General features: G+C 34.3%; 1 protein-coding gene across 1 annotated transcript; it reads right to left on the bottom strand.

Moving 5' to 3' along the window:
• Nucleotides 1–451: 451 nt before the first annotated feature.
• Nucleotides 452–17,704, bottom strand: LOC139697689 (pericentriolar material 1 protein-like). The gene is made up of 12 exons (XM_071596506.1): nucleotides 17,495–17,704; nucleotides 15,646–15,737; nucleotides 14,181–14,310; nucleotides 12,746–12,998; nucleotides 12,539–12,604; nucleotides 12,343–12,441; nucleotides 10,929–11,236; nucleotides 9,994–10,129; nucleotides 9,520–9,897; nucleotides 7,099–7,206; nucleotides 6,475–6,577; nucleotides 452–1,129 (listed from the first exon to the last, which is right to left on the bottom strand). The coding sequence occupies exons 1-12, from the start codon at nucleotides 17,599–17,601 to the stop codon at nucleotides 1,107–1,109; spliced, it is 1,803 nt and encodes a 600-aa protein (XP_071452607.1). The 5' UTR covers nucleotides 17,602–17,704; the 3' UTR covers nucleotides 452–1,106.
• Between the last annotated feature and the right edge of the window lie 1,522 nt (nucleotides 17,705–19,226).

Here is a 19,226-nt window from a genome sequence, read left to right as displayed (position 1 = left end):
ACTTTTATTTAAATACTTTTATTTAAATACTTTTATTTACTTAATACTTTAGAATATTTGCAGTCTCAGTTTGGAAGAATTAGAAAATTTAAATGCCATTGACCTAATGAAACATTACAATGTAATCCCCTTTATAGTGATTTTAAGGAAATTGAAATTTCTTTCCACTAAATTTATGTACCAGGCACCACTGTGAATGAGAAATTCCAAGGTATTCCTCAATTCAAATTCCATGAAGCATTAACTAAAAGTAATAGAAAACCACAATAATTAGATTGACTAAGACAGCAATCTGATGTAACTTCAATTAAACTTCCATTTCTGAAATTTGTTGTCTCAGGCAACTTCCATTTCTGAGTTTTCAGCTATTCATTATGATTTTTTTTCTTTCCCTTCATTTCCTATTGGTAAGAGGATTAAGGAAAAGGTAGAATCAATAAAAGACTCTAGATGAACTTTGCATAATTTATTAGATGATCTGAAAATTACAGGTGTATTTAAGCTACATGGTTGATCTTAAATAATAATGCATCAAGTCCTTTTGTTTAGCATCACATATGTTAATTACTGCATGACAGATAATACCATGGATGAAGATAAAGAATGAAAAATCTAAGAGCAAACATATGAACTACCTGTGCCACAAATTCATGTGATACCTGAGTTTAAAATAATGCATCATATTCATTTCAGTTTTTTATAATATTAAAAGCACATGCCTGCTTTTAAATTGTCTAAAAATTAATCAAACCTACCAAATTCAACAAAGATCATCTGATATTTCAGTAATACTTTTCAAATGGAATGATTGTAATATCATATGACAATAAATGTATTTATGAGCAGCTCAAATGCAAAAATATCTATCACATACTCCTATATTTTTATTTTTTTAGAATTTGCATGTTGTTGTAATATTAACTATTATTAGGAAGAAAATAACATCATCAGCTTATGGCAGCCAACACTGAAAGGAACTTGAGTAATCATCCGAAGCAACTTTTGCTCATGAAATATTTAGAGAGATGTCTTCTAATATGCAATACTGCATTGAGAATTGGTCTCCTCAAGGCCTGAGGCTAAATGTAAACACATCTTCATCTGTGTCAAAAATTTCCACTGGCATCACCTAATGATCAAAATAAGATAACATCAATCAAATGTATTGTAACTTGACAGAAAAATATAATGAAGCATTAGAAAATATGATTAACATTTTTCAAAACCTTTTTTGAACAAAATCATCTTAAAATAAGATTTTTAGAAACATTCTCTTTATTGAGGCAATGCACAGCAGACTACATATACACAGCAATTAGAATGAACCCATTATTTAGTTAAGCTTGCCGGTAAAAAACCATATTTCCAATAGACAGATACATATGGCTGTTTGTTCTCGTCTGTGAGATGCCATGGCACCCATCGGGCACAGATTTAATGGTGCCCCATTTGTTCAATAATGAAACCAATATATTTCTTGGATAGTCCAATATGGTTTGCCGATGAAACATGTACATTGGATAAACGCAAGGCAGAGTTCACCTGTCTGCGATATGATACTGTTCGAAATGAGTCTCACTGCCCAGAGCAATTACGAAAGGCAGAGTGACTCTGCCAGGCAGTATTACCCTGCTGGATGAGTCCCACCGTCCAAAGCAATTACAAATGAGTTTCGGATGGAGTAATAGCACACTACTTTGTCAGAGTTACAGCCCTGCCAGGTGCCCTGCCTTTGAAACTCCACCTGGGTATATTTTCAATATAGCAGCAATTTGCTTAAATTGGTCATGTTCACCTAGCATATTAAAATCATAAAATTTGAGCATAGGCATGTGTTAAACACCATTATTTTGCATTAAAAATAAACAGTATGGTTGAGTAAAAACAGGTGAAGAGATATTAGCAACATTGGTTCTTTAAAAAAGTATCTCTTAGGAACTACCCTGAACTTCCCTATTTTATCAATGCAATGTAATTATTAATTGAAATACTACCTTGATCAAAAATTTCCCGGAATTTATTCAGAAAATTAAAAATAAAAGTTTATTCATCTAAATCTATATTGTCCCCTTCAAAGTAATCCCCATCGACTGCAACACACTTATGCCAGCGTTTGATCCAATCCTCGAACCTTTTTTTATATTCGGTTTTCGGTATGTCCATCAGTGCTTCCTGCGATTTTTCCATTACTTCCTCTCGGCTGCTAAAACGCGTTCCCCGTAATGGTTTTTTAACTCGATTGAACAGAAAGAAGTCACAGGGAGCCAAATCAGGTGAATTCGGTGGCTGTTGGATGGTATTTGTTGCATTTTTCGTCAAAAAATTACGAATAATGATAGCACTGTGCGACGGTGCGTTATCATGGTGCAAAATCCACGAGTTTTCTGCCCACATTTCTGGTCTCTTTCGGCGAATTGCTTCACGCAAACGTCTCATAACGCCCAAATAATACTCTTTGTTTACTGTCTGGCCTTCTGGCAAAAATTCATGATGCACTACACCGTTGTAATCCATGAAAACCGTCAGCATTGCCTTCTTTTTTGACTGAAAACGACGTGGTTTTTTTGGTCTCGGCTCATTTGGTGAACGCCATTCACTTGCCTGATGTCTGGATTGCGTGTCGTACTCATAAACCCACGTCTCGTCTCCAGTAATGATCCTTTTGATGAATGTGGGATCGGATTCAGCCTCGCAAATCATGTCTTTTGCGACGTCAACACGGTCTCTTTTTTGCATGAAATTGAGGTCTTTTGGCACCAACTTTGCTGCTACACGACGGAAACCCAAATCATTAACCACAATGTCTTGGGCGGATCCATAGGCAATGTTCAAGTCCTCCGCTATTTCTCTGATGGTTAATTTGCGGTTATTGACCAACATTTCTTTTACTTTATCAATTTTTTCACCGACTTTCGATGTCGATGGTCTGCCACTGCGTTCATCATCTTCGATTGACTCACGACCACTTCTGAACCGCTCGTGCCACTGGTAAACGACCGTTTTTTTTAGAGAATCGTTGCCGAAACACTTTTCCAACATTTCCAACGTCCGTGCGCCACTAAATCCGTTTTTACGCAAAATTTAATACAAGTTCGTTGTTGCAAATTTAAATCCATTTCTGCAATTGTAAAAAATCGCCAACACACACAGAGATAGATGTACTCTTGGCTACGTAACTTTTGCAAATGTCAAGTTATGACACTAAGATTTAAAGGGAATATCAACAACAGATGTACCAATTTAACAAAAAAAACAGAACTCAAATCGGAACGATGGGAGCGCCACACGGTGGTTATTCCGGGAACTTTTTGATCAAGGTAGTAAGTCATGAAGAATTGGTGAAGCATTCTGTTTCTGTATATGATTTGTCAAGTACCTATTCATGTGTACACAATCGTTAGTTGCCAAATCTCTTCATCTATTACTTTGACATTCTTTGCTGAATACCATTGATAATCCCGAGCTACTCTAATTATCACCCTTTCATATTTATGCTATTATAAATATAATCTCTTTTTCCATTTTAAATGAGGTAATGAAGAATTAGTGAGCTACTTACATGTTCCAATATGAGATTTATTAGATAATTATTCTTTGGTAAACCACAGTGTAGGGCTAAATCTATTCCTTTAACATTATTTGTAATAATCAAATATTTTCAATCGCTTTCAAAGATATTCAAGAAAACTAAATCTTGTTGAAAATGAAAAAGAGATTTCTTCTCTATCTCATGGATACCATTTTCCTGCTTCTCCTGCATACAATTCCTGCATACTATTGTTCTGTATGTATTTATTCCTTGTACAATTCATTCCATCTCAAAGAAAATTCCTCTTCACCAATTATTACTTTTACAATATTCTTTCTCAAAGGTTTTTTTTTCCATTATGACAATTCTTCAGGTTAGGGAGTGAGCTTTTTCAGTGTTTCTCTTCGATGCAAATTTCCTCAATATCTCTACATTTTCCCTCAGTCCATTTTTCTCTTCATTACTCATTTCCTCTATTTACTACAGTCAGTCTGTTTCCTTTCATATTTTACTACTTTCGACATTATTCCAAGAGAGCTCCCTTGAGTCCTTTATAAGATCTTTCTGTAGCCTCTGTATACTTAATTCTGTCTTTTTTTTCTATATTCACGCTTATATTTCTAAATGTTTTTGGGTTCCTATTTGTATTCATTTTACTCTCTATGGTTTTATTTTTTTAACATTTATTGATACATCTTTTGTAAAATTTTTGTGGCTATAATTTAAATAAAATAAACTTCAAAAATTAATAAACTATAGTAATGATGAATAATTAACACCATTGGGTAACAATGCAAGAATTTCAGTGTAAATTGGGTAACCATTGGGTGAGACCCAATCTATTCCTCAAATTGGAATGCTACAGTTGACATTTCCTTTCTTATACTCACCAAACCCATCTAATTCAACATCTAACAAAAGATATGTTCAAAATCCTGTCCCTCCCTTAAATAAAATTTAAAATCCGTGATGTATGCTTTCAGCATTGATAAAACATTTACCATTATTTCTCCCGTTGTCCTCTCATATTGACACAAAATTTTGCGATGAATAGATGAATCATATGGACAAAAGGTCTGAAATAATCTTTCATGAACCATCTTTTCATTGTTTTCTTCATTGATTCACAGACATCAGCAAACCGTTTCAGTAGAGAAGCTTCAATAGCATTTCCTATTTCTTCAGAGAATTTCCTTTCTGTGAAATTCATATGATCAAACATATAAGTGATAATTGATGCTACAGTTCACTTTACCTTGTTTGATGAGGGTAAAAAAAAAGAAAACAGATCAGTTGATGATGATGTGCAGCATTGAAACCAGGGTCGTGTGAAGCATTAAATCTTTATGTGGAAGTGCAAAGTTTCTTTTTTTTACCCTCATCAAGAAGGAATTCCACAAAGTTAAACCTGAAACTGTTCTGTTTACCTTGTTAGGTTCTTTCATCTGAAAATGAATGCTCATCTATATTTTCTCATCTAAGAAGTCAACGCATTTTACTGTCTTCTACACCGTGTCCTTCAATCAACAATTTTACACATGTTAATTTGGTATTTGATACCAGGTCAACCATTTTTACCTAATAAATAATAAATATGTACACACCTATTTCTTTATCAAAGTTCCCATATATGCTGTATACCATTTGGTCTGCTATTTGAACTGCTAATCACCATTGGCTAATGCCATTTTTGGACCATATGACCAAGATAATTTTCATGCATACAAAGCTTCTGGTTTCTAATAAAACTCTGACCCCTAACACATTGACCAGTGGTGGGACTCCAGCCCCCTCACTAGTCATCACAGCAGGTGGAGTAATGAAGTCTGGCATCAGTAAACTCCACCTGACCAAGTGATTCCAATCCCTAGTTCGTAATAGCCCTCTACAAGCATGTGTGGATTAGTTTTCAGCCGACCCTCCTATTTTCAAACAGCACCAGACCTTTCATGGAACATACCTACTTTGTAGTTCTGGCTAAGTTAGCGTTCCCAAAATGATTCCCCTCCAACCTCCTAACATTATCCAACTATGCCATCACAAAACAAATATTTTAATTCTTAAGATAAGCTACTCCTAATTTTTTTGGTTGCTTTAGAATCAAATCCAAAGCATTTTAAATTGAGTGAGAGTTATGATGGGATCTCAGAGCAAAAATACCAATGTTAAATAAACTATTAGAATGTATGAAATTGATGGTGATCCCAAAATTGATCTAAAAATGAGGAAAATGCATAATTTTTCCCCAGTTAAGTAAGCCACCTAAGAAGAACTGCCAACAGTTAAGAGCGCCTGCATATTTTAAGCTCAACCATATCTCACTACCTACTCTCAGTCCAAAGAAAAATATTGGGAAACCTTAAAATTAGAATGCAATTAGTAAGATTTTCTATGTCTCACTCAGACCTACACAAAATGAACTTTCATTCCATTGCAATGATTGATTGCTATAAAATTCAACAAATGAGCATTGTAATATTTAGTTACTTTGTACGCACAAGTAATAAGATTGTTGGTATAAGAAATATTTTCCTCTAACTTTGAGGAAAATTATTCCAAATAAAATGTATCAATTAATAATGAAGAATTTTCAGGAAATTCAGGATTTTGGTAGTCAAGAAAAGTTATAAAGCACTTGAAAAAAAGATGGATATATAAAACTTCTTATTTAGGGCCTTCAACTTAAAAATTATCTTGCCATCTGACAACGATATCTTTTTTCATTACCTCCTTTTCAAAAGTAAATGATGAACACTAAAAAGCATCATAGCTTTTGGTTCATTTTTAAAATAATGCACTCCTTATGTACACAAGATGAGCAGAAAAATGAATAAACAATTACACAAAATGAAAACAGATGACCTTCATAAAATGTAGGCACACCATAAGTCAGTTTTTCTGAGATATGATGTGCTTTATTGGCTAAAGTCAATCACACAACTCACCCTGAGTATTCTTATTAATATCCTCTTCTGCAGCAACATCTACCTCTTCATCATCCTCCCAGTTTAATTGTGCCAACTCAGCATCACACACATGCATTTTTGACTAGAAGGGGTTGATGAGGGAAAGGATCATGAGCATATCACATAAGTACTGAAGTATCAATAAAAATTCACACATGAGGAGAAAAGAGGAGCAATCCCTAAGCATGATGACTCAAAGAGGACAGTTAAAAACAATGAAGCATATTTATATTGACGTTTATTAAATCTTTGATGATAAAATAATATTTTCCTAAAGCTGTAAAATTGGTGTGTCATACAAAGACAAGTCTAGAAATTGAAATTTTTATTGAAAGAATTATGCAACTGGCAACATTTAACTGATTACCACTTTGACTGAGTCAAAAAACTATCAATTCCATTACTTGGACTCCAATTCTGATATCACAGCCATGGCTCAAACAATAGCTATATTTTTCCTATATATTTCTAGGTATTAAGAATGAAGTAGGTGATCTATGGGTGCCAGAATATTACCTCAGCTCTTCCAATCTCACTCAACACTGAAGAGAAAGTAAATTCTCAAAAGATTATTAAATGAATCCTTAAAAGTCATTCACTCACCTCTATATTAATAACAGGTGGATTTTTAACTTCATCAGAGGAAATACTCATAGAGTCAATCATTGCCTCTGCTGCAAGAGCTTCATCATTTTCATTATTTCCATTACACTGGAAAAAGTAATTTTACATCAATATATGTTAGTTATAATGGAGATGAAATAATAGCAAAATAATTAGGCATTTTTTATAGGGTGATGCACTGAATTAACAAAATACAATTGACAAGAAGACAAGAAGTGAAACAATTTTACAGACTATTTTGCCATTTTTCTTGTTTCATAAATACAATGTCAAATATAATTAGAAATGATAATCATAATGTAAAGTCTTGACTCTAAACTAATCAACTACAGCCTTTTGATGGTTACAGCTTGAATGCTGAATTTTGGTACTTGCAATTCTTTATAATAATATGACATAAAAGTTAGAAAGAATTTATATATATATATATATATATATATATACATATATATATATATATATATATATATATATATATATACATACATATATATATACATATATATATACATATATATATATGTACATATATATGTACATATATATGTACATATATATACATATATATATATACATATATATATATACATATATATATATATATATATATATATATATATATACATATATATATATACACACGAGGGTCATCCGGAAAGTAGTACCCGTTCGTGCCGCATGAAGTGCTGACAACGCGAGTAGCCGCTGGACGAGGTCAGATAGCTTCAGTGGCTTGTCTGCCTTCTCTGAGCCAAGTTGCGTGACGCTAGCATTGCCTGTGTTGTTTCTGTGATTGTTTACAATGTTTAAAAAAATTGAGAACGCCGCCAGTTGTGAAGTGAGGGCAGTGATTAAATTCCTCAATGCAAGAAACGTTCGCCCATGTGATATTCATCGCCAATTAAAGGAGGTGTATGGAGACAATGTAATGGACGAGTCGTCTGTTCGGCGGTGGTGTCGCAACTTCAACATGGGGAGGGGGAACACACACGACGATGAGCGTTCGGGGAGACCGTCTGTCATTACAGACCAACTGGTGAGCTCAGTTGACGAATTCGTGAGGAACGATCGGCGCGTCACAATTGATGACATCTGTGAGCATTTTCCCAATGTTTCTCGAACAATTGTTCATGAAATTGTTAAACACCATCTGCATTATGCAAAAATTTGTGCAAGATGGGTCCCTCGCTTATCTCAATGAGCTGGCGGCGAAGGACTATGCAGCAGGAATACAGAAACTTGTCACACGTTATGACAAATGCCTTAATTTGCTTGGAGATTATGTTGAGAAGTAGTTTAAAGTATCCTCTTTCAAATAAAATTTTTTATGTTTGTTAATATTTACTTTTGTGTCTTTATTTCACGAACGGGTACTACTTTCCGGATGACCCTCGTGTGTGTGTGTGTGTATATATATATATATATATACATACATATATATATATATATATACATAATTATACATACATATATACAAATATTTTTTTTGTGTTCTATTGTACCATCCAAATGTTATATTGTTCTTGTGAGTGCTTCTATATCATCGATAGAGAGAATATATGTATGTGTGTGTATATGTATGTATATATATGAATATATGTATATATATCAACACAGGGAAAGGAACTGGCCCGCCTACCCTGATGCGTGAATTTCACATGCCGTCAGGCTTTGTACTCTGTGAATTCTACCATCACCTATCAAACCGACCTTTGGGTTGATTACTGTGTTTATGGTTTATATATATACACACACACATATACATTCAAACATGATAACCCACCATATGGCAAATAAATATTCATTCACGTGGAAAAAATAGATATAAAGAAAAGGAATAAGAACACTTACAAGGACAAATACAGGAGAGGTGGGGAAGGCAGAATCAAGTAGATCACAAATACAAAATAATTCCTTGACCGGGACTTGAACCACAGATCTTTTGACTTGCTGGTCTGATGCTCTAAACACTTGAGCTATCAAGAAAATGTAATTTACACCCTAATGTGCAGGGGGTTTATGCAAACAAGTGCCCTGATTCTTTGGCCTGGAGATGGCGTTAGGGAGCTGTTTCACCCACCAAAGGAGAAATTGATGACACAAGAGGAAAGGACAGTTGGAAAGCAATAATACAACGTCATAAAGGATAGGAAGTGTGTTTCGTGTCACGCATAGCCAGAAGAAGGAGATGAGCCACATTGGTCAATTACACATTCACACAGAAAAACCCGCAATATGGCAAACAAATATTCATTCATATGAAAAAATAGAAAAAAGGAAAAGGGATAGAATCACATAAAGGACGAACACAGGAGAGGTGAGGAAGTTGGAAGCAAGCCAATCACAAGCGCAAAACTGAAATTAATCCAATGCCAATCTCACTGACAATTTAAATCTCACCTCTAAGAAGGCCTCATTCTTGTGATAGGGTTCAGCACTGCTTGCTTCACCCACCACTTTAGCTTGGGGTTCCCCTGTTCCATGGTCACTATCTTGCCTTTCTACATCCAGGATAATTAAAGACTCTTCCTCGACAAATGATCCAGATTCAGCCTCGTCACCCTTGGATGCAGCAGCACTTCCTTCATCACACTGAGATGCTTGCCGAGCTGATTCCATTGGCTCAGCACTCACTCCCACTCCTCCACTTCCAAGCGACTGGTCTGCTTCGGCTAGGTCATCATCACAGCAGTTCTCATTCAGTGCCTCAATTTCAGCCTCAACTCTATCCTCTTCTCCGAGTCCCCCATCCCCCTGACCACTGCCTGCAGCAGTCTCCTACAGAAAATATTCACAATTATGAAAACAAATTACCACCAAAAGTAAGTATGACATATTAGATTTTCTTACAAGAAAATGCTTTATAATACTCACTACAATCTCTTCTTCCATTTCTTCAATCTCCTCTGGAATTTTCCCACTGTTTGGTCCAACAGCATTAGATGAAGTGATAGCTTTGATGATCACTTCCCCAATACTAATCAAAAGTTCTTCACCAACATCTTTCAGCCTGTAAAACAAAGAGATCAACAGAAGGTTATGCAATAAACTTCTATAGATAGATACCTAAAACAAATAAATTTACAACAACTTGAATGCTAATTCGCTTGCCTTACAAAGGCTATAGTATTAAGTATAGAGTTTTGCCACAAGCTTTGATTTTTTTCAAAAATTATTGTAAAATGGCTCTCTTTCCAGTCAAGGAGAGGAGACAAAATATCAAGTAAGGACTTCCACTCATGACAATATAGGGATACCATCCAATAGATTAAATGAAACATGGGGAACTTCAAACTGAAACAATACTTCGTTAATTACAGTACTTGGGCAATCATTAATATTAAAAAAAAAAGTTTCAGCTCTCCAACCCACATACGCTGTAGTGTAAATATAGATGTATATTGAGATTATCAACTTAAGTTTTGGTTATCTCATTTGTTTAAACTATGGTTAGCATCATATAAATGATGGTAAAGCCCAGGCACAAAATCTTTTTCTTCACTCCTGCTAATGTTGTTCAGGAAAATCCTGAGAAAGCTGTCTCATAAACTATGCTATATTTTTGTTTTATAAATTCCAAAGAAACTGCGGGATATGCCGCCACAGTAACTTTTAACAGAGTCATCCGCTAATGTTGCATTGAGATTTTGTTTTATAGTTTAAATAAAAAATGAAATCTAACTATGGCACTCTAATGTGGAAAAATATAAATAGTAGATAGAGTAGTAAAAACAAATTTTGAAATAGCATGAGAGAAGATAATAAAAAATGAATCCACTTAATAATTAGCTATACGTAAAATGACTTACTTGCATCCCTCGAATGCATGACAGGTTTCCTCAAGGAGACTGTTAAGTTGGTGGAATGGCATTGAAGTATTAACAGCATTATCTTTTGATTTATTGCTATTTGCATTTATGCTAGATGATAAGAACTGGAATGCCAACAAACAAATATTCTGAAGAAGCATGAAAGAGCTTGGTTCATCTAAATGAGGCTTTAAGAGTGGCAGTAGCTGCTCCAACATGGACTGAATATTTCTATCCAAATGCTCCCGCCTCTTTTGACTTAGCGCTAAACCTGCCGCCTCATCAACACAATGAGATTCCTGCAGACTCTGAAATTAATAACAATGTCAATGTTATTAAGGGCACCTGCCTTAACTCAAAATTTAATGCAGCAAAATAGAAAATTTCATATCACCAGTTGATACACCTTGATTCCTCACCAAAAACTGACATTGATATTGGAATGAATGAGAGCATTAATTTAGAAAAAATAACCTTTAAAGAAAGAAGACATTCAATGAAACAGTCAAAAGAAAATATAAGTAAATGAGTCACTAAAACCGGTGAGTAACAGATTAGACCCACAAACTTCAATTACTTTTAAGGGGGGAGGATCAATTGTATTTCTAGTTTCCATATTTAATTTTTAACATACCTACAAACTAAACTATGATTTTCACCACAATATGGTTTCACAAAATACAAAATGCACTACCTGAAGTGAGTAATGGAAAAAGGAAAATGGAATGCACTCATTAATCATTGAATAAGGGGAATCAAGACAAAACGTAATAATTCATTGCATTTCATACGTATTATGGGAAATGACCAAACTAAGACAGCTGAGGTCAATTGTACTAATGAGTTTAATTGGGTAGAGGTAGGAATTTAAGGAGTGAGGGAATCACAGTTAAGCAAAATTGGGCCTGGATGATGTTGGATTGGCAAAATTTGTTCCTTTACCATAGTTCCCTTGGCCCTGACTGCATGTAGCAAGTAGGTAACACATGGGTGAGGATAATAGGCCTAGAGGTCTTAAGTGCCCAGGGCTCCTATCAAAGACCTCACCCAACAGCATTGATCTATTCTAAGAGAGGATCTACTCTTAATTAATGAAGCCAAGGGACCACAGTCATAGCACCTTGTCCAATGGAAGACAAATGGGGTGGTGTACTTGACTGTAAAGATATCCATTCAATAGATGTGTGCTGAATTTGAAGTGGGCTCCGTGCAGCATCCAATTGTAAAATGAATTACCACTAAGAAAGTCACAACTGGAATTATAGCCTGGACACCTGTCTGTGCAATCATACACCATACTTTGCCACTGAATACAACCACTCCTGTGAAATTCTAAATACATACAAATGTGGTCACAAAAACTTGGCTGACATAAACGTGAATATATTAAAAGTTCAATACCAGTGTAACTTACATTAGATTCACTTTCTTGCAGTTTAGATTCAACTTCAGAATGCTGTTCATGAGGTATTGCATAATTAATCCCATCTTCAGGCACACGGTAAGTTCTTTCCTGATAAATTTAAAAACACAAAATTTTTGGTACATCATAAGCATTAAAAAGAGATACGAGATTCAGAAGTACTGCAATTAAAACGAAATAGTCTCACCTGAATGTCTTCATCACCAGAAGAGTCACATTCTCTACCAAGACTTAATCCAGTTTCAGGTTCCATCTTAATTGGATGAAAGAAAAAATAAGATTACTTGAAAATGAGTTGAAAATACTTTTAAAAATATGCATGATTGTCAAATCCTACAAAGATAGAGCATGTTTGAATCACTCCTCTGCAAGCAGACAACTCATGGAGAATTACCAGAGGGGTTGATGGGTGCCCACTTTGCATTTCTTTTCCATTTTCTTGAAGATACCGACTAACAATACGGTGAATTGTATGTAAAGTCCTTTGTCTGAGGGCATCACAGGAAATCATCTGAAGGTCTCTAAAAAGCTGAATTAAATAATGAGGTCTATTCTCATTTTGTGCTATTAGTGTTGCAACTTCAGAATAAACAGACTCGCGGAGAACTTCAAAAAGGCCTCCTCTCTCCCTTGAGGAACGTCTCCGGCTGTGAACAAATAGTAAGTATAATGCAACTTTTAAAAAAGTACATAATTCAACCTTAAAAACTAATGACACAAAGAAATCATTCATTGAATATTTCCTAAGTTCCTATACTGATGTTTAATTGGGTTATGTCTAGGATGATACTTAGACATGCACCTTGAAATACAGGGAGTCTCCAATTAACAAAATAAATGGGACAGAATTTTGTTCATTTTTCAAATTTAAGTTCTTTCAAAAGGAATATCTTTCAAGAGGTGATATACATTTTAAAACTGGAACCAGACCATTAACTCGCAAAGAAACACCCAAAAGTTGTATTGACAACTTCTAAGTGCCACTACGAACTAGGAGCAGCGCATGAGGCTAAAAAAATTAATAATTTAATAGAATGTAAAATATTTCTTGCAAATAATTCTTCAAGTGAATAGACTGAAAGAGAGACATACAAAGATGTTCCAATGTAATAAGACAGCAGAGATCAGAGATGTTCTCACAATTTAGAAGTAACCATATACACTGGATATTTGCATGGGAAGAGAAAATTTTCCAAGATACAAATTTTACATATATTCTTGTGCCTGTATTACAACTATGAAAGGTATGCCACAGAGAAGTTGGAGTAGTACTGTTATGCATCCCTAATCCAGAAATCTGTAATCATGAAATGCTCATAGGCAGTTTGGTGAGAATGATTACAAGCATACTTGAAATGAGCTTTAAAAAAATGTCTTTAATAATGTTGTTTTGTAACTTGCTTCAACTTCACATCTCTGTTGATTTGGTTTTTTTCTCATTCACAGATAGGTATCAGCTGAATTCAAATGTACTTCCAGACAATAATTACAAATGACAATTATTTTGTTATTCACTCATGAATAATCATACAGAAATTAGAGAAGTTTACATAAATATTTGAACAGAAAGGGTTAGAGTGATAAAGTAATGGGTGAATGTGGTTGAAGAGATTTACCAGGAAAAAAATATTTAAAGTTTCATGAACAGAAAGACAGTTATGTAAGAATGCATGAATGAGACGGAGATGTAGGAAGTATGCCAAGATAGGTCAGCATGGAAGAAATCAGTGAGAGAAGGTTTTCTACACAGTCCTACCTCAAAAGGGAATGACATGAAGGATATTTGTTGATGCAATAATAATGTTACCATAAGTCAACACATCTTTCACCTGGAATCATCTGGCCCTGTGACATGTTCATCTTTCACATGGGAAGTCTGAGGGCTTTGCTGGCTTTCCCATGCTACATCATGCGAAGAATAACCGACTGCACCATACAATCCAGCTGAGACATCAGTTCCTATAAAATAAATAATTTAGAGCTGCACATCAAACATCATAATTTTTTTCCATAGAAATCCATCAAAAATGCTCATAATAATACATAGTAAGTTATTTTAGGGATCTAACTTTGTTAACGAAAAATGAGGATAGCAAATAATAGTATAATTGAAAATAAGGGCTAAACTCAGCAGCCAAAGAATACAATTCAAGATAAAGAATGATTGGATTCACAATTTAAAGGCTTTTATACGACAGCTGCATGAATATTATAATCTCTTCACAACATTCTTAATCCATTTTTATATATTTCTGTTTTTTTCACTAGGTCTACTTATTAATATTTGTGACCTATTATGACTTCTGTACCTTTTCAATTACCTTTTGTTGTAAATTAGTTTGATGAAAACATTTGTTCATGCTATTATTTTTTTACTTATACCTGAGCTAAGGATATTACTTGGTATTTTAGGCTGATAGGTACACTTTCACTCATGGTTAAGCTACAATGTTCTGGAGGATACCTTATACATACCAAGCTAGACAAAAATTTTAAAATCTAATATTTAGGCATCACAAGGTTTGTATAAAAGGTATCAAATAGCTCAGTTTTTACAACCATTACTCACTTTCTTCCACTCCTTCCCCACATCCATCTCAGCCCTCAGGCTCCTGACCACCTAAGGGCCTCGACATAGGTGGAAGTCAAGTAGTAATGCCTAAAGTGTATTCCCCAGATCTTCCAGTCTCCCAGTCAACCCTCTTCAATCCCCCTAGCCCCCCTCATATTTTTTTAATGACAACAAGTTGGTACTCCCACATGCACCCTTTGACTGTCACATATTCTAGGGGAACATGCAACTCTGTGTTCTAATTCCCAGCCAAACTTCCTCTTTCTCTGGATCCAATACATTGCCTCCATACACTCAAAACCATGTACACCATGGCCGACCCATTTTCATCTGTACACACACTCCCTCCATGCCCTTTTGGTCTGCCTTCACTCCCTGTAGCCCTGAGCCCTTTCTATTTCCACTAAAAATTAACCTCCCTCACCTCACATTTTCCCTTCGGTATGTTGCCACAAGGTGCCTTATTAAAGTGAAACTGGTTGGTTATATGCAAATACAACTATGTAAAAGTACCATGTCTTTCACTTCTTTGAATAATGAGCTTCTTTGTTGAGTGAGCACAAAACTATATCAGGAATGATATTTCAAGTATCTAATAGAATAGGAAGTTAACAATAATAAACACAATAGGTATTCATAAAAACAAGCCAACAGTCAAGCATTCCACTGCATGAAACTACTAGAAATAATTAGCTCAGAACTATATCAAAACTACAACCAACCCAATCCAGAAGTTTGTGACATGAAGTTGGCATTGGGCTGCATAGATGAACCTGTTTGCTGATCTGTATTCAACTTTTCTTTCTGCACTGGCCTGAAGGATGAGATCCAAAAACTTCATTAAAAAACTAAATATAAATTAATTGAAAAAATTCATAGCATTCACTCAAAACTAAATACCAAACATGAATTTTAAACATGCTAATGCCAAGTAAAATATTTTTCAATCAATGAACTAATGAGAAAAATTTTGAGTCCATATCTTTGTAAACTAATGTTTTAAAAAATATCCCAGCATTTGTGTCAACAGTTTCGTTTCCAGAATGACACCAATACTTAGGCATAAAATCTGCTCCTCTTAGGGGTACATTCAAGAAATATCTCAAGCATTTTCTGATTGATAAATTGATATGGTGTGGAAGAATTTCTGAAATTTTCAGAACACTGAAACTTCTGATTGTTTCTCTCTAACTGGTCTTGTATTTTACTTTGTAAAGTCCTGGGACCAATAAATTTTACTATATAAATAAATAAATATACATATAAATTATATATATATATATATATACACACACATATCGATTATACGGAAACACTCACACGAGTAGCACAATGATGGGACGGCACAATAGAACACAAATAGAACAGCAACATTTAAAAGGACACTGACACGGTAATCTGTTCGAGCTTTCGGCCTTCTTCAATAAAGACTTAATAAGACTAAGACATTACATATATATATATATATATATATATATATATATATATATATATATATATACACACATAATATGTATATACACACATACATTATTGTAGAACTTACAGGAATATTGTTTTGGAAAAAAATTTGTTTCTGGCAAAATAGCTGCAATTCATACAATAATGAATTTTGAAAGGAAAATAATATATTCAAACAAAAATTATCCTGACATCTTCCAAAGGAAATATCCTGAGTAGTAGTATTTAGGGGAGACGACCGACAGCTAAGGTCATTCGCGCTAAAGGGATGGACAAGAAAGGATGAAGGGTGGAGAGAAACCCGGCATCGGCATTAGCCTTCTCTTAACGAAAGGCACCAAGGGGTCCACAGCTTAACGTCCCATCATACGGACAGCATACTCACTCAAAGTGCCCTCCACAAAGCACCTCAAGTAGGGATCGAGATACCACTGAAAAATATTCAACACCGCCGGGATTTGAAACTGGGCCCACTAGGTGGGAAGCCAGTATGATAGTTACCGCACCACATTGATCCATGGAAATATATCTCTTAGCACTTACTTTCTTTATATAAATATCCAATGGAATCTACACAAGCAAATGTTTTATCAAGAGTTTTCAAGATTCCTAATCGGAATGGAAACAAAATTATGTGCATGAAAATAATTTAAATGACAGACTGCATCATTAGCTTTGATTTATCATTGGTCAAAAATGCATCAAGTGTTAGACAATGCTGATGGACTAGATCATAACATTTGCATATATATGCACTTTCAACATTCCCTCTCATATTCTGCTTGAAATGCTTCCATAAAATAATTACAAAATTAAGATGAATCAATGATATTCCTACATTTATTGTCATGGTTCCAATTCAAGAACTCAACTATTTCAAAAATTGATAAATTAACACTTTATGACGTCTCAAGACAATTTATGGAGAATATTATTTAAATTTTAGATACCTCAGTGGGTTAGTTAATTAAATTTTATTGTTGTTCCCTAAAATACAGTAAAAATATATTAATGAACAACCCATTACTAACTTAACCATCTGCATAATGCCCCGAGATTGCCACAAAATGTATGGCATGGAGTGTAATGTTAACATATGATAACACTTACATAGAAAGGCGAGCAGCCTGGGAAACTGCTATTGGAGAGGCATTCAGTCCAGATGCAGGAATGGGTGGACCGTGAGAGGCAGTCCTGAGGAAGTTATGTGAGCGCATAACCAGGGGACTTGGAATGTGAGGAAATCCCTCGTTGCTTTTACTACTGGTTGAGAGTAGATTTTGCCGAGAGTAACTGGGTTCATGGAAAAATTGTGATTATTTTAGCATACAATTCATTCTAAAAGTACAGGTTCAAGCTCTGATCAATTCAATGAGAATAGAGCTCTATTTAGCTTTACATATATTTTCCTTCATTTTCTAATTAATAAAAGTTCAATCCTAATAAAAGTTACCTAAATAAAGCTGGAAAATGGTAAGAAGGGCAAAATATGTCATCAGAGAAACTGAAATTGACTTCATCCTTCATTTTTAAGATTTTAAAAGTGACATAATTGAAAATGTTAAAATGCCATGAATGGAACCATATGGCAGAATGCACTTCAACTTTACCTCAATCTCAACTAAGTCTATTCTTGATGATTTCAATTTTGATCACAATATTACACTCAAAATGTTATGACAATACAATTATATCAATATACTAAAACATAAATTATTCAAACTACTCTGTTAGATGCATGAAACATCATCAATACACTTATGATTACACAGATGGGACAATCAATATTTTTAGATGATTACAAGGTTGGAGTAGTATGCTCTTTTTCAAGGACATTAGATTTATTATGCAAACTATTTCAACTTCTAGCAACAAGTCACGCAGCTAGTTGTACAATCCTCAATAGTGAAAGCAATTTTTTCTCAAAATAAGAAAAAAATATTTTTTCCAAAGAAAAATGTTCTCATGTGTCACGGTTAACTAACTACAATAAATGTTTTATTGTAAATAAAAACACATGACTCTCATTTTCAAGTTATTTAAATGTATATTACAAACTATTACTTTATAATTAAAACCAAATTAAAGTGGAAATAGGCATTGCTTTCCTTTTTATAGTATGGATGATACTGTCAAAGAAATGAGTCGGCAGCAAATATAACTTAAATCACTCCAAGTACATTAGGCATTATTTTGATGCTTGAAAATAGGCATTCACATGGTAAAAAAGTATACCCTGCCATAAAAGAAAAGTGATTTGAAGAAAGTAGTATGCTATGGGTATGCACGCAATTCACTGTGTGCCTTAAGAAATTCCGGTTGCATTTTTGTGTCATTCATGTAGGTAATTTTAGCTGCACTTAGTGACCAAGTTGTTAGTGCCACAAAAAACCCTCCAAGAATAAACTTATGTATTTACTAGCATCATAACCAGACATGCTTCCCTACATAAAATGAACTTTTGGATATGGCCAAACAAGGTAATTTACTATTTAAAAAGATTTGCTCCAAGCTATAATTACCTATACGTTTTTTTAAAGGCTTAATTATTCTAGGAGTTTTCCTAGATCCAGAGAAAATATCATGCGGTTCACTGAAAGGCACATCAAATGAACGCAATGCTGATGAAAAATTTTTAAAGTCAAATCATATGAAATATAAAAGAAATATTTTTCCTTGATTGTGAACTAATGCAGAGTATGGTTTATCAATGAAATAAATTTAATTGCTCACTGGAGAAATTTTCGATTTGAGTCTCATCCAAAATTAGCATTAAATTCTGCACTAGCTAAAAATTATGAAGAAAGAAGTTCTCTTTCTATTGATGCAATTTGACTGAGAA

This window comes from Hetaerina americana, unplaced genomic scaffold (genome assembly GCF_022747635.1).
Source record: "Hetaerina americana unplaced genomic scaffold, ioHetAmer1.1.p SCAF_8, whole genome shotgun sequence".
Taxonomy (NCBI): domain Eukaryota; kingdom Metazoa; phylum Arthropoda; class Insecta; order Odonata; family Calopterygidae; genus Hetaerina; species Hetaerina americana.
This window is presented reverse-complemented; position numbering and strand designations above follow the sequence as displayed.

Excerpts from the sequence above, each read along its gene's own strand:
- LOC139697689 (XM_071596506.1), bottom strand. The coding sequence starts at position 17,601 with ATGCGCTCACATAACTTCCTCAGGACTGCCTCTCACGGTCCACCCATT. Across the intron at positions 9,898-9,993 it reads AAATGGAAGAAGAGATTGTA|GAGACTGCTGCAGGCAGTGG; the intron begins GTGAGTATTATA and ends TATTTTCTGTAG. Across the intron at positions 6,578-7,098 it reads CACCTGTTATTAATATAGAG|TCAAAAATGCATGTGTGTGA; the intron begins GTGAGTGAATGA and ends AACCCCTTCTAG.